Below are 27,274 nucleotides of genomic sequence, written 5' to 3' on the forward strand. Positions count from 1 at the left end.
AGACTAAATAATCCTCCAGGGCCAAAAAGCTGGGACTGCTTGTTCTGGATTCTTCATCTTCCTGCTTATGAATAGGCTGGCTGTGTTTGGGCTTACATACTGCCCCATGGTACCGAACATTGTGCAGCATCCTGCCAGACTAAGTCTGCGTTTTGGGTCGGTGCCCTTTCTGTTCCACGTTGCATAACCAGGATGACTGAGTATAAACAGAAGCAGGGCCAATAAATGCCAGCTACCACCAATAGACCAACACCGTGTCTCCCCATGAACCCACTCTTATGTTTTCCTGCACGTATACGCACACTGCTTTGCTGTGTACACTTTGGCACATCCATTACTCACATATATCACAGCATCACATCCACATTCAGACTTAGAAACTTAATGGAAAACCAAAAGAACAACAAAAAGGTTCAGGTGCTACAACATACAGGCCTTTTGAGGCTGTTACAATACAGATATTTAAGCCTTTTATGAAACTGTATGGCTGCTGTGTTGACATTAATGATGTCTACATGACTTCGAAACCATTGTGTGTAGTTCTGTACTGCAGTTTTTTGTTACATATTAGCCGAATATTATTGGCTACATCTGTACTAGGCTGATATCAGCCCGTGTAACGGCCTCACCCACTTTATGAGGCTATCATTACTGCAGGTAAATGGGCATGCCATGTATATGTAGTTTTCCACGGCCTCTACAGTAGGCCCTGAACAAGTGTGCTGGCCTGTGACTATTTTTATAGTATTTGTTTAGCAAAAAGTAGCTCCAGTGAAAATAAGGTAAAGTATATCAGTAGTTCAGGAAAGCGACTGTATACATTTATCTACACGTGAAACCCTTCTAATGATTTGATTGAACCCACATCTAAAATCTGGTAATACTTAAATTCATTCTGAACACATGATTACTTGTCAGATGTCGAATGTTTTGCATTCACAGTTGTCAGTTTCAGCACAGGACATGATAACAGATAATTGTTTGGGTTGTTGTTATGGACATTTCTTTCTTTTCCTTCCTGTTTGGCTCTTGTCGAAGCCAGGAATTGGCTGGCTATGAAGATGTTTCACACTCTTGGATGCCACCAGTTATAAATGTCCATGTGTATAAAGTGCTCAGGGGTTTATGTAACTGCTAATAGGGCCATTGATTATACTGGAGCCTAGACTAGTGAGAACTGGACAGCCAGAGTTGGAAAGAGGGCTTTTTGTTATGGGGGAAGGTATTGTTGAAGAAGGCCAGAGGCCCGAGTCATGGTTATCTCCTCTTTTAGGCTTGAATTACCATCAGTCTGTGCAGACAAACCTCTCACTCTTCTGCCTTTATGTAACTGCTCATCTCCTGCCACCAGACCATACTACACAACTTACTGTCACATGGAGCGAGCTGTGGTGTTACCCCTGCATAAAAAACTAACAACTTTTGTTTAATTCTGCAGTTAGATGCAAAATTTCAGGACAAATACATGTAACTTGTTGCTCCAGTTATAAAAGCTCAAGGTTAAGGTTTGGTAGGGTTTTGCATTGTATTGTTAATCTTTGCATAACTTTCTGTTTATAAAACTTAGAGAATTTATCCTTTCCCAAACCACAGTCCAGTTACATCAGACCCAGTCTCTTCTTTGTCTCTTCTGGATTTTTCCAGAACTTTTTTTTGGCTGTGGAGCACAGACCTGGCTTTAATTCAGCGCTAAGCTCTGTCCTCTGAACGACACTTTCCATTATTATGGCCCTGTGCGCTGGCTGAGTAAACACATCCACACAAGTTGTTTTCTGTGTCTTTGTGTGTGATGTCATCAGCTCACAGCACTGTTAGTTCAAAACAGTATTTTTTTTAAGAGAAAGAAAAATCCTTACTGTTAAACTTATGTTTTTATTTTTTGATTAAAAATGTAAAAAAGGACAATACAGATACATTTTACCAAGTTAGAGTAACAGCGGAGCTAATCAGACTTGAGCTTTAAGTGTCACCATAACAGGCGGTGTGGTTTATACCATCACAAGTGTTTTAGAGATAGAAATGCATTAGTATAATATTTTTATATATTATATTCTCTGAAAGCGCATTTGAAACCTATACATTTTGCTGTTTAACTTAAAATATCTAATCACTTGGCAGCACTTCATTGCATTTTAGGGAGATAACCTGCTGAACTACAAAATGAGAACCAGAATAGAGAAGAATGGTAATTTAAGTTCATACAGGCTTACCAAAATTGGACAATAGAAGACTGCAAAAATAGCGTCTGGTCTGATGGGTCTCAATTTCTGCTGTGACATTTAGATGTTGAGGTTAGAATTTGGTGTAAACAACATGAAAGCATGGATCCATCCTGCCCTTTATCAGTGGTACAGGGTGGCTGTGGCAGTGTAATTGCATGGGGGATATTTGCTAGTCACACTTTCAGTACCAGTTGAGCATAAACCACACAGCCTACCTGAGTAGGCTCAATTTAATAGAGCGCCTTTGGGATGTGAAGGCAGAGGGGGGTCCAGTGGCATACTGCACCTAATAAAGTGGCCGATGAATGTATGTTGATGACTTTATTACAGTGGTGGTGAGTTCTCTGCTGGTTTTGGCTAAAAACCAGTTAGAGGATGTCACAAATCAATCTATGTAGGAAAGTCACTGATGTATCATAGTAGACTGAAGGTGTGTCATTGACTGGAAACGCATGCTTATTCTTTACTGACTTTAAACATCACCAGTTCAGCAGGTCTTTCCTCTTTTCTATATCTCTGCAATGCAGTTCTTTGTTATTTTTTTAACGTGAGTAATTGTACTGGCTCTAAATAAAACTTATTAATTTACATTCATTTCCAACTTTGCTCTTCAATGCACAATCCAGATGTCTCTTAGTGAACCTGATATATGCATATTAATCTCCTCCTTAGTGGTACCCTAAAAAGTATTGCAACAAGTCAAAATAATATATAAATTATGTTTAATCTGATATCAAAATGTTAAGGATAAAGTTAAGGCTAAATATTCACCAATATGCAAAAGATGTATAATCTAAAATGAAGACAAAACTGTGTTTTGACACAAAATGGAATAAAATATTCTCTCAATTAGCTTTTGTGAGTTTCCTCTGAGTTGCAGTCAGCTTTGCTTTCAAGTTTTTTCCCCCCAAAAAGCGATCCCATTGGCGCTTTATGGGATTTAGGTCAGGACTCTGGGAAGGGGCATTTTAGAGCTTTTATTTTCTCCATGGTGAAATATTCTGTCACCACCTCTGTCACTTTCGTTTTTTCGCTTGATTTGGCTGATCCTTTGTTTAAGGTTCAATCGAACATTTGTGATAAATACAGTTCAGCTAAAACAGTCACAGAAATGACTGTCAACTCTTTGTTTTATTACATTTTAGTTGGTTTTCCCCTTGTAGCTTAAATTTTGGGTCATTCAACCGTCTACTGCCTATCTGTGCAGAGTTAATCCTGGTTGTCTTTCTTATAGCTTATTCAGCATACTGCACTTTCTTTGAACCACTATTTGTTGATCCTGTTTCTAATCCTCTGTTAAATTAAATGGATCTTGTGATCTCTGAAGCAGTCCTTCCTGTTGGTTTTTTTTTTTTTTTTGGGGGGGGGCTCATAATCATGAGTCCAGTTTGCTGCTGGTCTTCATTGCTCTGCTTGTGTTCCTTCTGTTAGAAGTCAAGACCTCTGTTTTTGAACATTTTGACAATATACTGTGAAAAGTGGAAGATTAGGTTATTTTCTGGTCTGGTGAACAGAGTGGCCTTATTTTATAACAATATTTATTGCTTGATTCCTGAGCTCAGTGGGTTGTTTTTGCCTGTTTGTGGAGTTGTTTTTAATTAAATCCAGGGCACTTGTGGATGGAGATGGACAGAGTTAGTTGAAAAATCAGAACTTTTCCAAAAGAATTTTAATTTAAGAGGTAATGTTGTGCTTTTTCCTTTGACAACCTGATTCATTAATTATTTACTTTTGGTGCCATTTTAATGTATTGTAAAGACATATAATCCTTCTATTACTGTCTCAGTTAATGTGTAGCTACTAGTAATTAATTTCTGTCAATGTAAATAACACCTAAAGTGAGCCACAGCTGTTCTTTCTGTCCCCTAATTTTAGCCAGCTAATGTGGTGCTAATGAGGTATAGCTGCCTCTGAGGCTAGCGTCTCTATTTATTTCTGTTCCGGTGTCAGTCACTTGTCATGGCATGAGTGCACCACCACCTGTGATTTGTGTCATTGAAACTTTGCTATTTGTTGCATGTTGTTAATCCCACCAAAGTTTATGCTGAGTCACTGTGAAAGCTTGATCATTCCTGGATAGCCAGGAGTCGCTGAAGGCCATATTTGCCGTGGGAGAGAATTTGACTTCGGGCTGGAATGACACTGACAGTAGAGCAAAAAAACGTGTGTCATTTAATCACAACTGATGGGAAAACACCTGTCAGAAGTTCCAGTCATGGATTCCCCGAACAACTAAAGAGTTACGGTTAAGACGCCTCTAAGAAGATTTGTCTGTACTTGTGCTCCCTGTAGTCTTGTTTTTATAGGTTTTTACAAAGTGAGGATTCACCCATCTTTAAATTATTACTTTTTAAAGTTTGTTACTATTTGAAAAACTACCAGACTCAACTACTTAACTGGTAACTGGTAGTTAGCTGGTTAACATTTTACCCTAGTTAAAACTAGATTAACTGACAACACTACAGCAAACATTATTTGGTATTAGTAATCCAGATTTTTTAGCAAATCAGTGTAAACTACTAAAGTAATTTAATGCTAAGCCTTTGAGTGGGAGACCCCATTTCTTTGGGTAAAAGTTAAAGAGACGGTCAAAAGTATATACTGTTTGTCTGAATGGGAATTGTTGCCAGTAAAGGGAAAATATTATTATTTGTGGCTCTACAAATGTGCAGATATAGTTTAACCTATTTTTTCTATATTTACATTTTCCAATGTAAAGCCTTGGCTCAAATTTGAAACCACAGATTCTGCCATGTGTCCCTTTTATTCAGTACTGGGGTCAAACATACACATCTCACAGCGAGTTGGACTTGTTCTTATATAAGCACTCTTCTCCCTAATTCCTACCCACTCTCTTCCGGTCCCCAAACCTCTCCTGCTTTCCCATTAAAGCCTGTATTCGTGCTCCTGTTGCCCTCTTCCTCCTGTCGGCTTGGGCACAGAAGTCTTCAGTTGCCCTCGTCCTGCCATACCACTCCACACCATTCCCCCTTACACCCACTACTTCCAGTGCTTTTTCTTTCTTTTTTTCTACCTAATTGTACACCACAGTTTCATTATGACGCGAAAGACTCTGAGGCTCATAAAAAGGTGTTTGTAGTATATTTGGATGCCAATTTGTGCTTTAATGCAGTGAAAATGATCAACCTGAACGCAAAATTACAACTGTGTGCCGTCTCAGTTCTTCTGGACTGTTTACTAACAAACACTGTTTTGCAGTCTAATTATGGCCATCCTCTCTATAAATTACCAATACTCCACTGTTTTGTAGCACAGGGACCCAATTATAGGCTTATATTTTTTGAATTGCAGCCTTGGGATGATCATACAACTGTATAATGTCAGTCCTTTCTTGTTGTTTGATTTCTCCAACTTAAACTAGAATTATCCACGCATTAGTGCTTTTCTGCTGGACAGTTATTTTGTTCAGTGTGGGGTTTTTTCTTTTCTTTTTTGATCAGTAGAAGCATCTAGTCCAGTCTGTTACAGCGTGATCACTCAGTAAACTGATTGGCTGAGACAATCAAACTGTGATAATTAAAAGGAGGGAATGGAAAAGTTCTCTCTCCTTTTTTCTGCCTGAACTAGCTAATGTTTTGGAGCTGAACTGGCCTAGAAACTCAAACAGAAGAAAAGCCCCCCTCCCTCCCTTCATGAGGCTTTCTCACAACCCTTCTCTCCTTTGCGCCTTCTCTCACTCCGTCTCCCTCTCACTGACAGCTCCTGGTGGGATCTTTTTTTCTTCTGTGCTCCTTTTGCTCCCCTCACATCCGTTCTCTGGGTCTCTGCCTCTCTGCCGCTCTTTTCCCCCGTCTGAGGATTTTATGCCCGATGGACGCTTTGAACGCTTAACTTCGCAGTAAACTCTCCCTGCTTTTATCCCAGGCTACATCCAGCGCAGCGAGCCTTCGTATGATTAACATTCTCTGTACTGTCACCCACCCCCAAACCTGCGTTAGATGGGCTCATTGGTCCAGAGGAGTCTTTCTTCTTCCACTAATGTACGCTCTCTGTGGGAGTCGTGCCTGTCGAAGTGCATTGGCTCTGCACAGGCTCTCTGTCTGAAGCGTGTGTTTGAACTCAAGCTTCGTCCATGGGCTTTGAGGAGCAGCAGCCCTGTGAACCAGCAGCAGAACATAATGTAGACTCTGCAGCTATCAGTAGTCATGGTACATTGCTGGAGTGACTGTGCATTTTATGGATTCTGGATATTCAATCAAGCCAGCAGTAATTCCTTGTCCAGTGGGGTCTTTGCAACTGTGGACTTTGAGTGAAGTGGACTTTGTTTGGAAGAAGTGTCCTGACTGATGTGTGCTGTGCCAGACCCAGGCTCCTCTCCTTTCCTTTCACTGTATTTTTTTCCCCGAGAGACACACAAACAAATAGAGAGACCAAACAAATATTCCACTCCAAGCTGCACGCATGCGTGTCCCACTCATGGAGGTCATCCTTAACTTGGTAACTGCTGACACCTCTCCACTTCCTACCCCCAACACCACAGTGAGTCTCCACCTGTGTATATAGTGTGTGAGGTTGTTTGTTATGTTTGTAAAGACTGTTTACAGTCTTGTAAAGGTGTTTATAGCGATATGGTGCTTGCTTACATATCAGTTAAAGTAGGAGTGCTGTGTGCACTGTGTCTGTAATAAATACAACACAGATCTCTTGCTCGAAAAAAGGATTTTGTCCTGAAGTGTTTTTGCAGTAGTGAAAATACTTTTTTTTTTGCACTCTCCTTTCCTTAGTGTGTGCACTGATAGGCTTTGGCTGTATTATAGTGATTAGTAATGAAACTTTGTGGATTCAGCCATTCGCGAGTACATGTGTTGAGTAAACTGCCCCTTGTTCAGCATCACATGGAGTTTAGTAATTTTCCATATCCTGTGAATGGAGTTCATTGTTGCCACGCTGGATACACTTAAAGGAAACAACAAGTGGATTTTCATCAAATCATCAATTTCAACTGAAATCACAAGATGGTGATGCAGGGGAGCAGAAAGTAGGGTTGGGGTTAAATGTGGCACATAGTAGTCCAATGCACAAATGTTTTATATTAAAATTACAATAAATAAATATTAAAAGCAGCACCACACTTTTTGGGCCCGTGAACGTTCCACTAAAGGCCTATTTCACACATAACCTACCGCAACTAACTAAGTGTTTGACCGTGTGTTTGCACACAGTGTCAAATGCTCAAACGCTCGTAAATTCAGATCTGTTAATAAAAGATCACTCAGTACTGTTAAGCTGTTACTTTGATGACTGTGTTCACTCTCTGATATCTACGCTGTACGGTTAAAGATCAGATCAACTAATCAGCAGTGTGAAGTTCAGACAGTCATGGATGACCGGCTTTGATGCAGGGTGTTTAATAAAGTCACAGAGATACGAGTCATATAAATGGAGAGGCGACAGCTGTGTAGTGCAAAATGAACAGAGCTGAAAGGGATAGCTAAAAATCCTCTCTCTTACAATAGTTCTCATCCTTCATGGATATTGGACTCTGTAGATAACATACTCAACTTACTGATATGACTTGAATTATAAGGGAGGCACCTTTTCCACACTTCAGGGAATATTATAATAGGGGGGGTGTGGATCAGAGCAGATTTCTCAGAAACATGGAGTTGCAACGTCCTCGGAGTATCACTCTTGCATCTTGCCATTTGAAACTGCTGCTTCTCAAGAAACACAAACTAACAACACAGGAAGCCCACAGCTAGAATGCGGGGCTTAATGAATAACAAGGTACTGTACTTTTCACACTTTCACACACACAAATAATGAAAACCTGAACTTGACAGCAAGAAACATAGAACGTGGTATGGTCACTTTGGTGTTTCTTGCAAAAAGTACAACAGTGAGCTGTGCCGTGGTTGCGTTGCATTGTAATGTTTATATAAAATACCGTAAGTCTGTTGTATAAGCTATGACTCTCAAACATAACAAATGGGAAGATAATTTTGTTTCATTCTTAAACATTTAGTATGACAAACATACATATTTAAACAGCAAGCTACAGTCGGGGTTAGTGTGAAGTTTTAAATTCCTCTGGCCTTGATCTGGTTAGGATGTAGATATCATCAGCGTGCGACAAGATCCTTAGACTGTGTCTATTTCCACTGTTTGTCCTCGAGAACATCCTGACTCTAGCTGTCCTCGATCTCACCTGAGTTAACTCACAAAACAACAAACACATTAAACTCAACTCAGAGGAGACAGACGGAGCGCCCGATGTATCTGGTGTAGAAAGAAAGGAGAAGTGAAACATTTTGATCACAAAAAATAGGAAAGAGACGTATGACAGTCTAATTTCTGCTCGGTGACCTACATTGAACAAAATGGATTTTGGGGACATGTGTCCTCTGCAGTTCAGAGAGAGTGAGATGGGTAGTACAAGATGTTCTTGTTGCATGTGTCTAATTATATGTGATGCATATCTAACACCATTAGCTCGGTAAATTCTTGCCTAAATGCCTATTTGTGTGAGGTTTACTTCGCAGGTCTCAGTGTTTAGGTTTAGCTCGGCTTTTCCCAGGCCTGTGGTCGATCCATGCTAAGTCAGTGGTGGCCTTTCATGGCTCTAACAAGCTTTACTGGATCCGAGGCTGTTACACACACCAACCTGTGGCCCCGGTTTGGGACATAGGTAGAGTAGGTTTTCTCTGAAGTATGTGTGTGTGTGCAAGGAGCTGAAGGGCTCAGGGGACAAGTCCATACAAACCCTTTGTTTGTCATTTTAACTGATAAAGTCTAATCACAGGGGGGTGCACACCACCCTGCTCCCCAAATTACCAACACACACACACAAAACGTCCCTAATTAGGCTGCACAGACTCCAGTGGTGCGGTGCGTGTCACTTCTTGCTTCAGTGGCTCAGCACATCGACATGTTTGGCTATGTTAATTGAGGGAAATTAGCCTGATCCTTCAGCTCATGATCTTTAATTTGTTGCATGATTAGTCACACTAAAAGTCAGACATTTGAAGATGACACTGATCGTACAGGCAATGCTGATTTGTTTAGTAACTGAAAGGCAGGGATGAAGCATTGCTTTGCTATGTGTGTGGTAACATTAGATCATATCTTGCAGTGGCCAGTCATGGCGAATCCCTGATCTGTCTTTAGTGCCGGGAAGGCGCACAGCTGATCATTACTGCTTGAACTGGTTTCTTCGCTTTACCTAACAGAAGAAATGTGCTGATAGTAATTCAGGTTTTTTTTTGGATCAGCACGTTGGTTTGGTGCCAGTGTGTGCAGGTCACTAGGGCTTCTTATCACAATGTCTAAAATCTATCTGTGCTGCACTGCAGGGTCCTCCAGTACAAAGTATACTGCTTACTTGTCCTTTGCTCTCTTTATCTTTAGTAACTGGGCAGACATTTGATTATGCAGTTATTGTGTCACCTGGAAGAAAAAGGGGAAAACCAAATCAAGCGTGTGTGCTTCATTCATGCTCGCCCTTATAAGGTTATCAATACTGCCTTGTAACAGACCAGGTGCTCCTCTGAAACCTGTTCATTCTCTCTGTGCTTGCTCAGCAGGCTATTCCACTTCTCCAGCTCACTCGATCACCTTGGCTTGCTGTCAGGAAGCTTTAATAATGATTAGACTTACTGTACGTACACAATGTGCCAGTTAAATGGACTCATAGATGTGTGTCTTTTTCTGATTAATGTTGCCACATAGTCATCAATACAATACACATCACCTTGATTTTAAATTCACTTGGTGAACAAGTTTAAATTGTTTTCTTGCTGGTAACTCTGACGAGTACTCAGAGGAATGTGCCCTGGGATGTGTGCGCATGCGCGTGCTGTTGTAAAGAGATGTCTAACTAGTTTTTCTTCCCATTTTTCTTCCCATTAAGTACTCCTCTACGACAGACAGTCCCAACTCTTAGTTTTCCCTGCACAGCCTCTTAAATTTCTGATCTCAAATATTTTTTACCCATTTCTGTCATTTGCAGCTGTCCACATGGAAAAGTCAAATTCCTTCTAGAAAAAGATTTTTAGTCAGACGAGACAAAGATTGAGCTATTTAGTCACAGTGACAAGAGGCATGTTTGGAGGAGTAAAGATGAGGTTTTCAGACCTAAGAACACTTCCAAGCTCCTTAGACTACGATGACCTGGTTGACTGAGAACCTTCACAGACACATGGTGGTGGTGGTAGCATCAAGCTCTGAGGCTATTTTGCTGTCAGTGGTACCGGTACACATCACATCTTGAATGGTCTCCCAAAAGCCCCGACTTTGGGGCCAGGAAACCAACAAATTTAAATGAATCATTTCTGCTAAGAGTGGTCAAATTGGTCGAGCTAGAAGGTTATTAATGACTACAAAAGGTGTCTGGTTGAGATGTACTTCCAAAGGATTTATAAACAAATATTAATGGGCATGTACATTTACTTTTGATCCTGTGTGTATATGTTTGACCCTGTGTAGATTAGGAAAAAACAGAAATAATTATAAATAATTCTTGTTTTCTAAATCGATTAAAGATGTATGCTGTACAATCATTCCACCCTGGAAAAAGAACAGTTTAAAGAAATAATTAAAAGCCCAAAATTACTTTGACACTCATGCCCACAATGAGTGTATGTAAACGTTTTATCACAACTTTAGTGTGACCAACACTAAATTGTACTTACACACAGAGTAAATTAACTGTTTCTTCCTGAGTAGGAAAAAAATATGTAAAATCTGCACAGCGAATAGTAACAAGAGTTTTAAAATGAATATAGTGGAAGCAAAACAACTGAGGTATCATGAAGCTGAAATTCTCTAAAACTCGTTTTAACAGTACTTGCGTAAAAAAATAGGTTAGAAAGTTACTACTTAATCGGCAACAACAAAGAACTGAACCAGATCAGTTGTTTCAAATAATCACAGACAAAGCTTTTGTGGCTTGATCTATTGTGAGGCTCCCAACTGTGTTTATTTTTGCAAATTCAGTCACGCGGTATAAGAAAAGGTCCCAGGTAATGCACCGCGCTCTCTTTGAAAGCTGCCAGAGGGATGATGTCATCTTCCTCAGAGAAGGGAGTGGAGAAAGGGGCGGAGCTTCAGGCGCTGCCAAGTACACTGAGTTTCAGGTGTGCTTCAACTTTCACAACAAGTCGCCGGTAGAGTTGGAGCAGCTGGAGCTTACAGAGCGAAACTTCACTGAGTCGTTGTGGGGTTTTTATACAATTAAACTTTAACGAAATTTGAGCAGAACAGATGAAAAAGCACAGCTCGCTTTCACTGTGTGGACAATGCACTGGGAAAAAGTCCTTCGTTTGACCAACGGAAAGGTGAGCGCCGCTTTTTTGCGCATGTTTTATTCGCTTTACTTTTTTTTATTATTAAAGACAGATTTTTTTTTTTCGGTGCTCTTTTTAGATTCTTGTTCAATGTTTACAAGGAAAGTGATTAATCGGGAGCTTTAGTTTCTACCGGATGCGTTGTACTTTGCGTTGTTGACTATTGCATCTGTCATCCATTAGTCATGCCGCTCAGAATACAGGTGAGCCTCCGGTGTTTTGGTTTCTACCGGTTATGGTGTGGCAGTATGGGGGATTTGAGTAGTAAATACTCGGATGAATAACCAGTGCGTGTAACTCCCTTGTGTGTGTGTGTGTGTGTGTGTGTGTAAGTTTGCTGTGCTTCCTGAGCCCCCACGGTGTGATGTGAGGTCCAGATGATTATTTTGTGTGAATACTAAGTGATGAGAAGAATATTTTCATCACAGTCTCTCCCAAAGGTTTGGCAATGTTCTTCCCCGGAGGTGTTTGAGGAAATGAATCACACCAGCGACCTGTGATTGAAGGTGTTAGATTCATCATTGTCTCAGATAGGGTGGTCTAGTTTTAGAAAAATTGAGGAAACACAATTTAGATGGTGTTTGGATTTTGCGTGGATGTTTCGTGGTCTGTTGATAAAATCGGGTCATTTTGAAAAACAAAGAAGACAAATCTGTGAAATTGCTTTAAACCCAAATCTAATATCCTGCTAGTCCTGTCCTGTTTTGTTTTGGGGTTTTTTGGCTTCCAGAACAACAAAATCAGAGTCCAGGTTTTTCGAGTTGAGTTTTGTGTGGATGTGCTGAAAATGACAAAAGTTATTTTTCCTTAACTTTCATTTCTTTGCAAGTCCATGAATTAAAAAAAAAAAAAAAAACCAGCTTACTTGGCATCTTCCTCTTTAGTTAAACTGACCGCAAGTGACCTGTTCAACCCACTCAATTAGTCTCGTTCCAGTCTGCATGCTACAAAAATGCAGAAGCTTCCTTTTTTTTTCAACATGTCAGCAAAATGACCAAAAACTCATATATTGCAATTCATCCCTTTTCCTCCCTGCCTCACTCCCTTTTTTGTTTTCCTCGCAAATCCTTTGTTTTCTTCCCTCACCCTTCACGTACTTGAATCTCTGTCTTTTTTTTCCTCTTTCATCGTTTCAGATCGACCGGCTGGAAGTAAGTGGCCTGGGCCAGACACCCCTGTCTGTTTCATGTGGGGCAGACAGTTCGTTCCAGGGGGGTGAGGATATCACCCCAGACCCTCACCGCACCAAGCAGGCCATCGCCCAGCTGCAACAGAAAATCCTCAAGCTCACAGAGCAGATTAAGATCGAGCAGACAGCCAGGGATGACAATGTTGCAGAGTACCTCAAACTGGCCAACAACGCCGACAAACAGCAGAGCACACGCATCAAACAGGTGAAACGAGGAATTATTGTTAGATTTTTTGTATTAAAGCCAGCACCTCATTGCCTTGTGCTTTTAGTAGGCTGGTGAGATTAGATCACAATTAGTGCATAAACACCAAACCTGTTTGATCAGTTTGTTTTACCTTGGCTTTTCCTCAGAGGCAGGGAGGGAACTTTCTAAATATATTTAAGTGGATAATTGCGGACTGATTTGCATTTCACTGACTAATAAATTCCTGTCCTGTGGCTGTCAGGTTTTTGAGAAAAAGAACCAGAAGTCAGCACAGACCATCCAGCAGCTGCAAAGGAAACTGGAGCACTACCACCGGAGGCTGCGAGAAGCGGAACACAACGGTATCCCACGCCAGCCCAAGGATGTTCTGCGGGACATGCAGCAGGGCCTGAAGGATGTCGGAGCCAAAGTCACAGGCTTCAGTGAGGGCGTGGTGGATAGTGTTAAGGGTGGCCTCTCCAGCTTCTCACAGGCTACCCACTCCGCTGCTGGTGCAGTCGTCTCCAAACCACGAGAGATCGCCTCCCTTATTCGCAACAAATTCGGGAGCGCTGATAACATCTCTTCACTTAAAGACTCTCTGGATGACCCTTCAGTAGAAGAAGGTGTGACAAGTACTGGAGGACGTTCCCTGGGAAGCACTGGGCATCACTTCCAGTCCAGTCCGAAGTATGGTAGCGAGGATGACTGCTCTAGTGCTACATCAGGCTCAGTGGGGGCTAATAGCACAACAGGGGCCCCTGGGGGTCCCCCCAGTTCCAAGGGAAACACACTGGAGAGGAGCCAGAGTTCCAGCTTTGACATGCTGCTGCAGGAGGTGCAGGAGTTGAGAGATGGCCAGGCAAGGCTAGAGGAGAGCCTGGAAGGTTTGAAGAGCCACTATCAAAGAGACTACACAGTTGTTATGCAAGCACTGCAGGAAGAACGCTTCAGGTAAAGAGAAAAAAAAAGTAGAACTTCTCAGAATGTTTGTACCATACATGCCTGAGTGTGTAACGAGAAATCCCCACGAATGTCAACAGTGCGTAATCAGGAATAACCTGCTATAGTTAGAAACACTTCTCTGGAACCATCTTAGTTATGCATATTGCTGTTCATCATCGCAAGGTACACTTGGCCTGCTTGTGCATTAGAGAGATTTTACCAACATTAGCAGCATTAGCTCACAGTAGATAAGAAACCTTTTACCTACAGTTCATCAACATTAACATCAGAACAGCTCAAATTCTTTTATACTCATTCTCAAAGCAGCAGCTGGCATGTAAGCCGAGAACAGCACAAAAGTGCATGAGCTTTAAAACACAGGGCACAAGGACTGAGAAGAGATCTAATGATCAGCTTGAATAGAAAAAGAAACATGTGCATTTTTCTTCCTAAAATGTCCAAGTTCAGAGTCATCTGTTTGCCCTCTTAGATTAAAATTGCCAACAGAGACGAATGGCATCTAAGGAGCTATTTTCACCCTTCCCAGGGGAGGGAGTACTCCATCCAGAAACCAGTAATGCTGCTAAAAACTCCTCAGGAGCGGAATCCACCCATAACATATCTGCAGTTATTTCATAGTGGACATTTGTTAAGGAATCATTTCTAAACATTAAAAAAAGACAGGTAAAACTTATAAATCATGTGTCATCGCCCTACTTAGACACTTTTTGCTGGATTTTATACCAACCTGTTAAAAGATCTTAAAAATAAGAAACAGTCAAGTTGACTCATGTCTATTCTGGTCCTTTGCTGTCCATCCAGCTTTATGTGCCTGCCAAAATAAACAACAGTATAGATTCATCGCCTCTTGTTGGGCACACATTCCATTGGCCAGCCTAATACTGCCGAGTCTCTTGTGATAGGCTAGTTGAATCAGCAGATGAGCAAGCATATCCTAATCTTGTCAGGGCGAGTCATCAGCTCAGTCAGGTGCCATGTGGCCAGATGCCCTCAGGGTCTATTTCTACTAATTCCTGCGTGCGTTTCTTTGTCTAAGCTAATTATGCCACAGACTCTCACATGTGTTCGTGTGTGCTTCTTTTACTTACGCATGCGTTCAGGTGTGAACGTCTGGAGGAGCAGCTCAACGATCTCACAGAACTTCACCAGAATGAGATCCTCAACCTTAAACAGGAGCTGGCCAGCATGGAGGAGAAGATCGCCTACCAGTCCTACGAAAGAGCCAGAGACATCCAGGTTTGTAGTTCAAGATAATGTCAGCAAGCACCAGCACCCATTTTTATCATGATAAGCAGTTTCATTTTCATTAAGAGATATGCATGAGGAATGGTAGTGATTACACCAAAGTAATGATAGATAACAAAGCACTGCAAAACAACTGATAAATGCACACCAGTGACGACATCTCTCACTGTCACACAGATTTGTCTAAAGAGGCTTTTTAATTTGTCTATTAGAGAACCAAACTCTATCTGCAAAAAACAATAAAACAAGGAGGGAAAAATGTGAAACAAATGTAAATGCAATGTAAATATATAAAAAAGAGACCTAAATAAATTAAGGTGGGAGAAGGTAGATTGTAAATATGAAAAATGTCACTGTGTTGACAGTCGCTATTACAGTTATTAAAGGGCAGATGTCATCGTCACTGGAAGTTTAAAAATGTTATCTTATCTGGTGACATTATGAGTTCATAGAGAAATGTGAGTTAGGTGTTTTTTTTTTGTTTTTTTTCATAGCAGTGCTTTTGTTTCACAACCATTTTTGTTACTAATGCCTCCATCATCGGCAAGTGACATGCCAGATTAATTTTATCAGAGGCCCTCGTGTGATTTTAAAAATCAGCCGCCACGTCTGGTTTTTGTGCAATACATTCGGCCCAGACAGGCAAAGTCTGAGTTTTATTGGAACAGCTGCAATCGGCAGCTACAGACCTGATTTCACTAAATCAGGCTGCCAATAATAAATGTTGAACAAAAAAATGTTCTGGCACACCGTTCTGATAGATTTAAACCTGCTTGTTCTATGACTGGGTCACCACACTGTGTACTGACACCAGCCCAAGTAAATTTGAATCTAAAATGCTGTCCAAAATGTAATTAGCTGAATTCACCTAAATAGCAATTCACACTGAAATTATATTATTACAGGACCTCTGTGTGTGACACAATACAGTAGATCATTTTTGGTGGATTTTTTTTTTTTCGCTTTGAAATGACGAACATGACAAAATCATACCAGACTGAGATCACAGAAGGCCGCTGCAATTATTACATATTAATAGGGGTCCACTGTTATGTTAGTCCTGTGTGAATTGGGCTTTAAGAGTGTCAGCAGCTGCAGCAGAGTAATTACATTTTAGAATGCATTGAGCCTTATTATTACTGTTGCAGCACTGCATTTTATTCTGACCACTTATGGCTTGCACGCTAAAATGGGCCTGTGTTGAAATAATGGAAGTGGCTGGCCTCTCAACCTTCCTGTCTTAAGCACTAGTAAGCTAAAGAAAGCTGGTCAGACTAGACCTTATTGTGTCAGTTTTAAGTTAAACTGAAGTTTTGAGTCGTGCACAAACCCTCCATCAGTTAACTGCCTTATCTAAATGTCTGTGTTGACTCTGTACACAAGGAGATGAGTTCAAGGCCCTGGTCTGTCCATCAGCTTTGTTTTTTTTTTTGTGGGGGGGGGGGTTCAAAACATTAACTATCCCTTGAAAATGTCTCACATTACTTGCATCCTTTCCTCTTGTCCATAAAGGCTAAGGTGTGTGTGTTTTGTCCCTGCATAAAACTTTTTTCACGCCTCATATTGCTCATTACAGCATTCCCTTCCTACACAGCAGGGGGTGGTAGAGAGCCATGAAATGTACTGTCAACAGCTACTTCAAACTCTAACAGAACGTCTTGGCTTCAAATCATGTTTATACAATCAATCACCAGCAGTTACTTTATTTGTAAAACACCTTTCATTGAAACAGGAGCCTGAGGTGCTTCACAGATGACTGAAATTTCAGTAACAGGATGTAATAAATGCTGTAATAAAAGCAATAAAACTAGATTAAAATCTAGATCGAGGCAAAATCATATCTGACTTTAAATCACAGTAAAATGATCAGTATCTTGCTATTGTGCTTTGGATTAGTTTATGTTTATGAAACTGGTGACTAAGCTAAATGTATTTCCTCTCGTCGTCCTCTACAGGAGGCTTTGGAGGCCTGTCAAACCAGGATCTCTAAGATGGAGCTGCAGCAGCAGCAACAGCAGGTCGTCCAGTTGGAGGGGTTGGAAAATGCCACAGCCCGGACCCTCCTGGGAAAACTTATCAATGTGCTGCTGGCCCTAATGGCTGTCCTTCTGGTCTTTGTTTCAACTGTAGCCAACTGTGTGGTCCCTTTGATGAAGACACGCTCACGCTCGCTCTCCACCCTCCTCCTCATCCTCCTGCTGGCCTTCTTGTGGAGAAACTGGGACGCTCTCTCGGGGTATACGCACCGTGCACTGCAGCCCCCGGGATGACCAGATTACATTCAGCACATGTTGCTTTGGTGACAACAAGAAATGTAACTGTAGCTGCAGTCTGCAGTCGGTTCAGCTGAGCACATTCGGAAGCGGCCTGGATAAAGAGCAAGAAGAAGAGTGAAGAAGAGAACATTCACATTTAGGAAGGACAAGACTGTTTACATTTTTAAAATGAACTTTTGTGTTGTTATCCCTCACAGAATGCAGTATTGTACTGTTTTTACCCTTAGAGTTTAATCAATTATAATGTTATTTCTAATAATATTATTTTATTTTCAATGTTATTTTATTCAGTACCATGTAGCATTACACTCCTCTCACTCTACACGAAGGGGAGTTTAGTCAGGAAACTGGGCTGGAGAGCTGCCACAAAGGCCCAGTCTAATTGTAGAGACATGCAAATGTGAGAATGTGGTTGATTGCCTTTAGGAAGAGAACTCTTACTTAGCTGTGATTAGTAGTTTTGAACCATAGCTGAAAAACCTTCCTGGAAGTTTCACCTTTCTTGCTGTGATGAAATTTGTTCAGATAGAACATTTTGAAGGAATGAGTGTCATGCTGACGTACAATTTCTAATGGCAAAGATCGCTTTTACTTTTTTAAAGTTAAAAAAGAATTGAAAATAGGGAAGATAATGAATGGCACAAAGACTCTAGAGGGGAAAGCTGAGATGGTGTGCCCACCATAAAAACAGCACATGAATACTATAGAGAACATCTGGCTGCTGTCTAGCATCTGCCATATTTGTAACTTGTATACAGTGCTGCACGTTGTCATGAAGAAAATTACTTCCAAAGCAGATTTACTTTTAAAAGCGATGATAAAGGGCTGTTGTCCAAGTAAAATTAGGTTGCCAGGACAATTGACCTCCCACCCCACTATTATGATGTGATCAAGTTAAGAAAGAAGGGGAGACCACTGGTGCTTTTCCAGTTCTGTCTCAGAACCATCATGAATACTGCTGCTTCAAATCTACAGTGCAAGTCATCTCCACTGCCATGCCAGTCAAATGCACATTGCCTGTATGTGACTTTATACTACTGACACAGTCTCCCTGCGTGTTATCTTTTCTTTCCTTTTTTTTTTTTTTTTTTTTTTTTAAAATGTACCACCGTATCTCTATGTCAAGGTGTTATCACCCAGTGCCAAACTGAAGTTAGCCCAGGGATGCCTAAGCACCCAAAAGGTCCAAGCAGCTGTGGCTTCTTTCCAGATATGTCATGAATGTCTTGCCAGATGCAACTTTTGTAAGGGGGAAAGTAATTCGCAATCTGAACATGACCTTGCCTCCAGATGCTCAGTAGTGTGTTTCTACACATTTTGCTTCCACGAGTAGAGCTCCTTGGCTCGGCATTCGGCCTCTCTTTTACTCTCACTTTCTAATCTAGTCAAGGACACTACAAGACGACCTAGCACGTTAACTAGTCTGCACTGTATTTAATGCCAAGAAGCTGATTTCCTAACAGACATTGTGATCATTTGAACTGTACAGCTGCACTTTAGCACACTGATAGATAGCATGTAGGTCAGGCCTTTGATAGAGACTACAAAGCTTGACACTCTCTGAGAAGAGAAGCGCTGATGCAGGTTGAAACTGCTGACATGCTTTTCTACAGGAAATAAAAAAACAAGGAAATTCAGTGCATTTTTGTCAAAATGTGAGTAAACTTGTTTCCTCTCAAGTTGAACCGCAGTAGGCAGATTTATTGATCTGTCAGTGATGTGTAATCAAAGGTACAATAGACAAGTTGGGAGTGAGCTGACCTTTGACTTTAGTTTGTCCTTGCAGCAGCACCTCTGATCTTGGGTTGTGTGCTAAACCACTTCAGTGCCTTCTGATGTCCTTTTCTAAGTGTGGAATAAATAAAGTGCATTCCTGACTAATTTATGCACATTCCGTATTTCTTCAAAAGACATGTTTCCTTTTTGTGTTTTTATTTTCTTGTGTGTCTGATGCTTCTTCGCAGTGTTGTAGTGGAAAGTGTGCTTTTAAAGTCATCTTGCAGATGCGTTTCTTGACCGCTAGATGGAGCTCGTTTACCTGGAAAAGCCTTGACGTTCCTTCAGTATGAAAGCCGTGCTCAGTTTGTGTGAATGGTGTGCTCTAAGGGTGGGGAGAAGAGGTGTGACTCCTTATCAGGAAGGAAACAGGTTCTGAGGAGGGGGTCTTAAATGCCAAAAGTTAGCTTGTGCAGCAACAGATATTGTTTTTATTACAAACGAGAGATCGGGTGTACCCCCACTTTATATCACTGTAATGCACCCACACATGGAGCCTAATTCGGTTCAGTGTCGTTTTCTTGATTGAGCTGCACCAAACCGCAGCGGTCACGCCTCACTATGGATATTTGATGCTGACAGTTCTGCCCCAGACTGCGCCTTGTCCCTGCATCCCTGCCAGACCTCATTGTAGCCGCTGGCTCCCTACTCCCTGACGAAAGTCTGCACTTACATGCACGCGCACTGTGTCGACACTATTTGGCTCATTCATTGTGCTCTGCACTTGGGGGGTCATTATATTGCACTTTATCGGAGCACTTTGCTCCTTTTCTACACTGCCAGATTTGATGCGCATGGCTGTGCGCCAAGGTAAACACGGAGCGCACTTATCTACCCAACTGAAAGCTGCAAGTAGAGATTGGGGGTTGGGGTGGGAGGGTGTGGAGAGAGAGTGGGTTTGTCCCCCAGAGGAGTACGCAGTAAATAGGCACAAGCGATTGCTCGCGATTTAGCATCAACTTTAATTATTTCATGTATTCAGAGATAACACTTTTCTCGGGCTCCCCTGCAAACTGATTTATGCAGCGTCTGACTCACTTGTTGTCTTTCCTCGACTAGGAGGCATTCATTTCTATTCAGAGATGTGAGCATATGCACACTCCGTCGAGAAAGCAAAAAAAAAAAGGGGGGGGGGGGGATGCTAACCATATTCGTGCATTTTTGAGTGGGGGCACATGTGTTGCGCTTGAATATTTATGAGGTAAAACGTGCAAAAGCAGTGTTGTATAGATGTGAATGTCAAAAACCGGAAAGGTGTGCTGATGTGCCCATCTGGTAGCACTTTCACGGTCTTTACCATACCGTATGTGCCCAAAAAGAAACCCTCCGGATCTGCAGAACTAATCTGAGAGCCGAGGGACCGGGAAGCACAGGAGGTGGGCTTGTGACCCGCCATTAACCCCAAGATGAGCGGAACCACGCACGGGTGGAGACTCATCAAGTGGCTCACCTTGAAAGGAAGATGATCATTATGACTTCACATGGCACGACTTCACATTATGTCTTAAATAATAGTTATTGTACCTGAGTGATTGAAAGGAATCAGGATCTAATCAACGAACGAAGATCAATCACAGCTGACTGGGCTGACAGAGCGCTTTGATGGGACGTTCCATTAAGAGGGAGGCAGTGCCATTTTTCAGGGTTAATGAGTTAACGCCCCATGCTCGCAGCAAAGTCCATCTTTACTAATATTTGTAATCGAAGAATGCTTTGCTTATAAATAAATAAAAATATATATTTTTAAATAACCAGCGCTGAAACCTGACTCAAAATAAGTTTGTCCTTTGTGCGGCGATGTCCAGAAAATGCACAACACCAAATCAGTTGGAACTATTTATTCCCTGTTGTCTATTCTGTCAAGATGATTAAAATATCACCCAGGCGGTGTGGCTCAGTGTGCCCCAGGAGAGTGACTGTTGAGCTGCACGATAGGCAGAAAGGGACAGAGGAGGCAGCCTGAAAAGGAAGCACGACTCGCTTATCGCGTCACTGTGGGTTTAGGCGTTGAGCAGGAAACAGTCTTTCCTCTCGGGTTGTCGCAGTAGGAACAAACACACATTTTTGTCTTTGCTCAATGCACCCCTCGGCACAGAACACGCGGAAGCCGGTCAGAAGGAAAAATGCCTCCTTCGATAGAGATAGCCGTCCTGCTTCTCGGCGTCCTGGCTTTGGAGACGCGCCGGAGTGCCAGCGCGCTGCACATCCAACAGGCTTTCGCGTCTCCAAATCAGACCAATAACTTCGTGGTGGATCCAGTGTCCAGAAAAGTCTACCTGGCTACCGTTAACACAATTTACCAGCTGAATGGGACCCTGACAGCTGAAGTGGAGAAGAGGACTGGACCGGTGGAGGACAACCTGTTGTGCCATGCGCCACAGCTTCCCCAGGCTCCCTGCGAGCATCCCAAATCCCTCACTGACAATTACAACAAGCTCCTGAAACTGGACCGGGAGCAAGGGATCGTGGTTGCGTGCGGATCTGTGTATCAAGGCTTCTGTGAGCTCAGAAAAATGGATAATATTTCAGAGATAGCGGTGGAGTTCCCACCCCAGGGTGAGAAGACTGTTTTCCCCAGCATGCTGAACATCGCTGCCAATCACCCGAACGCATCCACCGTGGGGCTCATCTTCAAAAGCCACGGGGGAAACACCCGGCTTCTGGTTGGGGCGACATACACAGGGGCTGGAACCCAGTTTTTCCCAAAAAACCACAGCAAAGAAGATCTACGTTTTGAAAACACCCCGGAGATCGCCATCCGCTCCTTGAACATCAAGGATTTATCCAGACTTTTCACCTATGACATTAACCCTTCCGAGGATAATGTATTTAAGATCAAACAAGAGGTTAAAACCAAAAATAAACTAAGCTTCGTACACGCGTTCATCCAGAAGACTTACTCATATATTGCCTTCAATAATGATGCGAAAATGGGCCACAAGGAGAGCCAGCCCAACAGCATCCTCGCGAGGATATGCCTGGACACCGAGAACCCCCGAAAATCCACCGGGCCAGAGAGCAGGAAGCTCACTGAATCCTACATCCAGATGCCTTTACAGTGTGGATTTAACGGGAACTTTTACAACCGGGTGTTGTCCGTGTACCCCACGGAGATCCACGCAGGTGATGGGAAAAGCCCCGAGCCATACTTGTTTGGAGTGTTTTCTAAGGGAGACAGAAAGTCTGCACTTTGCGCTTTCAAGTTTGGAGACATCGAGGAGGAGATACGGCAAGGCCGCAGGAACTGCTCAAACTCTCCCAGCAGCGACGTTCAGGTGCTGGACAGCGTGATACAGGGCTCCGGTTCAGCCTGCATCCAGAAGGGAAACCTTGTGGTAAGGGCGTTGTACACATTTAATTAGGCAATATAAAAATACTTAATTTATGTAATTATTTTGAACTGATTTTAAACTGCCATGTTAATGAAATATATACATTCTGTCAAATAAAACGCACTCTAAAACTTAGCATAAGCTTTGCTGAAAACGAAACTTATTTTACAGATCAGTTTATCCATTTCTTGACATGAAAGTGAGAAAAAAAATAAGTCAGCGTCACTGAGATATTTTCTGCATCATTATTTCATATGTTTTTATTTCTTTTCTCTTCGTTATACTGGGTGCCAAAACGTGCTCGTCCAATAAACCTGCTTGAGATTTATGAATCCTCTTGGCCATTACAGTTGTTCAGGCTGCAATAAGATTTACTCCCTCACGTCTGCTGCTACTCTCTGACAGTTTCCATTTATGCTTACGAACAATTATCCTCTTTAACCCTCAAACTGTTGACTCGAAGAAAGGATCTCCCATGTTAGGAGTAGAGGTCATGATAGCTGGAAAGACCCTCTAGAGCCACACTGAGGGTTGTGGGAAGGGTGAGACTAATCTCATATCCAGCAACTCTCCCCTTTTACCAAATGTGAGGATTGTAAGGGGTCAGTAGTTTACTATGTTTTCCAGTAAAACCCCAGACATTTTTATTTAGTGTGTGCTTCTGACTGAAGTTCAACTCTAAATTTACCCCAAAGCTCCTCTGTTCCAAGCATGTGATCTAATATTATCACGTGTATTTTATTACAATCTTCCTACTCATACGTGTGTCCTCAAGGAAACTTTAGCATTGCAAAAGCGCCTAACAATAACAAGCAATGAAAGCTTTCCACAGTTTCATAGGAATGCAGAGAAATTCCAGATTTTCATTGTGGTGGTTTTGACTGACAGAGTTGAGGTCAAAGGAGACTGTCTCGCCACCACTGTGCTGTCAGGTCAGAAAGTTGCCCTCCTTGCTGGCACTGCCTTGTTTGCCGTGGCCCCGGGGCCACTCCTCTCGTGACCAGTTTTTCTGAATACCATCTCCGGTCGCCCACAAACCCTTTTTGAGATAGACAACTGCTTAGTTCAAAGTGATTTGTGCCCTTTGTTTTTTCTCCTGCTGCAGTACAACCCACTTACCACTCATAGACTAAAGTTAGTCTTTCCTCATTTACGTAGCCGTGGCCGTTGAAATGTGATCTTTTTTGTAGTCGACAGTTTGAAGGCCAACACTGAGGGAAAGCCAGACACAATTTATGATAAGAGAGACGATGCCTCGAGCAGAAGGGCCCGTGGGAAAAGACTCTACAAATATCCAGTGTGCTTAATTTCTTTTTTTTTTTCTTGTGTGCTCTAAAATATTCAAAGAATTCCCAATAGATCCTGGTGCTCATCCAAGCGCAGCACTAATGTTTTATCATTGCCCACTGAGGATTTGACAAAAGCAAAGTCTTATGAGTGTTGAAGACCCTTATAAGCCCATTTCAAGTATTCACTGAGATGTCTGAAAAGTGATTTAGCAGAATGAGCAACGCCAGTGTGATAGCTTCTATCAGCACTTGCTTTCCACACTCCTCCTTTTGTGCCCAGCTCTCTCCTTCTTCTAATCTTCATGTCATGCTTCCATATGAAAGCTGATGAGAATTGATCTTTCTCTCTCACTCTGTTTGTATTCTAGTTGCAGCCCGAGCAGCTGGACTGCGGTGCAGCCCACCTGCAGCACCCACTGGCATTACAAAGACCCCTTAGGGCCATTCCTCTGCTTGAATACCCGGGTCTCAGTTCAGTCTCTGTGGACAACGTGCAAAACCACACCGTGGTTTTTCTGGGAACCAGTAATGGACGACTTCGTAAGGTGAGTCTCACACGCACATGAGCGTGCATACACTCTCAGTCCTTGTGATTGAGAACTTTCTAAACAAGCTTAACCTCAACCGCTGAATGGAGTTATTATTTTTAATGTAGTTGAGCCCCGAAGCTTGGAAAAACTCTAACATTACAAGGTATGTAGTGCTGCTGTGATGTGGCTGCCGATTCTTACAATAAACCAAACCTATGTGTGTGATGAAACACTTCGAGCCACCACAGGGCAAGCAGAAATGCCTCCTTTTAACTTGTAGATTTTCCCTGCATTGTCACCACCCAACCAACCCCCTCATTCCGCTGATCCATGAACCATCCCGAACCTTATGTAGTCCTAATCATGAGTTTTAATATCTCTTAAACTATTGTCTGTGAGATCACAGTAAAGCTGTCTAACAGGGGTTGACGGCTTATGACTCATTCGCGACATGTGTTGGTGTGCAGTCTGAGCTATTAAACATCTGCAGAAGGTCCAGCTTGTGAAAACCTTTCCTGCCCAATTACCAGCATTCCTTAATTTTGTCTCAGCCACATTCCTCGTCACCCCTGACTGAGCTTCCTAAGCAGCGGATCTGCCTGCATATGCAACTAGCTGCACTTCAGCTGTCTGTGGAAACAACACAAGCTGACTCTGAAAGCTTTCTGACCCTATGGTTTTGCATTAGCCTAGTACCTTTCACAACATTAAACCCATTCTGCTGTCGGGTGTTTTGTTTAGACCTGCTAAAAGAACTCCTTGTTTTCCTCCCCAGATGAAGGCACTGCTTTAGCCCCAGCTGAGCACGCAGTAATTGGTTTTTGGATGGTTTATAGCGGATGCGCCGCGTTGGTTGGCATGGTGTAAGCAGCGGTGTGTATGAGCGTGTTTGTGTACGTCTGTTTGCTAGATTGCAGGTCTGACTGTGTTTTTAGGTGTTTGACTTTGTCTGCAGGCCAATGTGACTGGTATAGTGATTCCATGTGTTTACTCAGATGAATGCATACCCTGTGATTACGTGTTACGTGTGTGTGTCGACCTTGTTGTATAGGGTGTGCAGTATTTTGGTGACCTTGGGAAACAACATGCTTTGTGCTTTTATCTTTATGTCTTTCACTGTTTGCCTATGTATCTGTGTGTGTGTGTGTGTGTGGTAGTGTCTGTGAGTGTGTGTGCCCTCAGGATAGAGCTGTTACAGAGGTTAATGGTGCTGTTAGTGTGTGTAATGTGATTCTGACTGTGAGTTTGGCTCAGACTAAACACAGGGGAACAGTGGTTGAGATTAAGTTAGGCCTCTTTTACTGTCTTTGAGAGAGCCCTCAGTGAAGTAATTTGTAATTACATGCATTTTTTAATGAAGTCTCTCCCTCCCCATTACAGCTGACTTCCATTTTCTGCTTCTCGCAGTGTCCGCTTTTTTTATCTCGCTCCCTCTTGCTCCAATTTTACTCCCTCAGTGGGTCCACCCCTCCACTTCTCAGTTCATCGCTTCGCCATCCCCTCTTTCTCAGCTCCTCTTTTACTCCATCTCAAATATAAAAGGCCCTTTGATTCATTTTCCAAACAAACAGACTTTATCTTTTTCTCTTTCTTCTTTCTGTCTCTCCTGCCCCACCTCTATCAATCTTTATTCTCTCTCCTTTACACCCAGGTACACATTCAAACACACACAGAGAGACACACACGTGCACAGACAGAGACAGAGAGAGAGAAAGAATGAGTGCACAGCAGCTGAGCACTTCTTGGTTGAATAGGGTCTTTCATCTGCATGAAGATAGACGGAGAATAGAGTCAGAGCGACCTGCCAGTACAGCAGGTGTTTTGTTGGCTGACCTGGTGGCTCACTGTGCCACAGCTCTCTTCACGTCTCCTCCTCTCTGCACCTATTGTGCTCCCTGTCCAGGTGTGTGGGCTGCTGTTTACTTACTCCTCGCTGTGTCACTCTGCTTATGTGTTTGTAGTCACTGGGGTGTGAGGTGAGGACATAGCACAGCTGCTTACTATCACTAAAAAGCAGGCGAGCTTGTGCGAGCAGATGGGTAGGTGGTGTTATAAAAAACAACCTGACAGTGATTCTTGCAGGTTGAGATAATGCCTTTCATCACAGGTTAAGCCAATGGTTTACTTAGCTCCTGTCTGCGCTGGTTTAACATTAACCAGCACGTCTAAGTGGGTGGTAATGGTTTTGTCCTATATAAATGTGTGCTCCTGTGCACATGACAGTGTTTTGTTGTGTTCAGTGGATGGAGAAGTGATACAACCCGTGCTTGTCACCAGATGCTGGTCAGTTTGCCACTTCCTCAGGATGCCAGGATCTCTCCATTGAAGGGAGGCCCGACAAATCGCAGAAATAAGAGTTTTCACTGTCGGCGTGACAGGAAGTCTCACTCAGCACAGTTTGTTTTTCTGCACAGCTCTGTGTGTGTGTGTCTGTGTGTCCATATGTTTGTGCGTACGTGCTTTATGATCTTGACCTGCAGGAAGGCCAGTGTGCAGATAAATCACTGCTCAGTGGAACGAGATTAGGCACACTGCTTGAACAAAGAGCACCTGAAATGTATGTGTGAAGGTGGAAACATGAAAAATATTTGAAATAAAAGGCAGGAACTAAAATCACTTTTTCTAAATCTGGCAGTCATTGCTTATACATACATGCATGAATTTAATTAAGACTGAGAGTTTTGGTTACTCTCTTGTGTATCCACGTTAGCTTTGGGGGAGGGAAAGTATCCAGACAAAAGAATTTAATCTGTCATGTTGGCCTTTTAAAAGTGAAGGAGTGAGGCAGCTCAGACAAAAATTAATTTAATCTTTGTCTGGATATTTTTTCTTGATAACATATGCAGCACAGTAACAGCTACAGCATTCTAAGCACCCAAGCACCAGTCCAATCACCCCTCATATAACCTCCTACTGAGTAATTGAGATACAGTCGTGGCAAAAAAAAAAAGAATTCT

General features: G+C 42.3%; 2 protein-coding genes across 13 annotated transcripts in view; both read left to right on the plus strand.

The window, feature by feature from the left end:
- tmcc1a (transmembrane and coiled-coil domain family 1a) overlaps positions 1 to 19,299 on the plus strand; it is a 46,108-nt gene extending 26,809 nt beyond the window's left edge. For 9 of the 12 annotated variants that reach the window (XM_040008097.1, XM_040008096.1, XM_040008098.1 and 6 more), the window contains 4 exons: positions 12,664 to 12,921; positions 13,166 to 13,857; positions 14,970 to 15,105; positions 17,070 to 19,299. In XM_040008097.1, coding sequence (XP_039864031.1) covers positions 12,664 to 12,921; positions 13,166 to 13,857; positions 14,970 to 15,105; positions 17,070 to 17,384 — 1,401 coding nt within the window. In that variant the 3' untranslated portion in view covers positions 17,385 to 19,299. Of the gene's footprint in view, positions 1 to 5,723; positions 6,723 to 10,762; positions 11,519 to 12,663; positions 12,922 to 13,165; positions 13,858 to 14,969; positions 15,106 to 17,069 lie in introns of those variants that run through there. The other 3 variants (XM_040008103.1, XM_040008107.1, XM_040008104.1) reach the window with 3 other exon arrangements.
- Positions 19,300 to 21,077: 1,778 nt separating this feature from the next.
- Positions 21,078 to 27,274, plus strand: part of plxnd1 (plexin D1) — a 71,009-nt gene continuing 64,812 nt past the window's right edge. The window contains exons 1-2 of the mRNA XM_040008109.1: positions 21,078 to 22,501; positions 24,156 to 24,332. Coding sequence (XP_039864043.1) covers positions 21,290 to 22,501; positions 24,156 to 24,332 — 1,389 coding nt within the window. The 5' untranslated portion in view covers positions 21,078 to 21,289. The remainder of the gene's footprint in view (positions 22,502 to 24,155; positions 24,333 to 27,274) is intronic.

The sequence above is a fragment of the Simochromis diagramma genome, unplaced genomic scaffold, assembly GCF_900408965.1.
Source record: "Simochromis diagramma unplaced genomic scaffold, fSimDia1.1 OVJJ01000545.1, whole genome shotgun sequence".
In the NCBI taxonomy this organism is placed as follows: Eukaryota; Metazoa; Chordata; class Actinopteri; order Cichliformes; family Cichlidae; genus Simochromis; species Simochromis diagramma.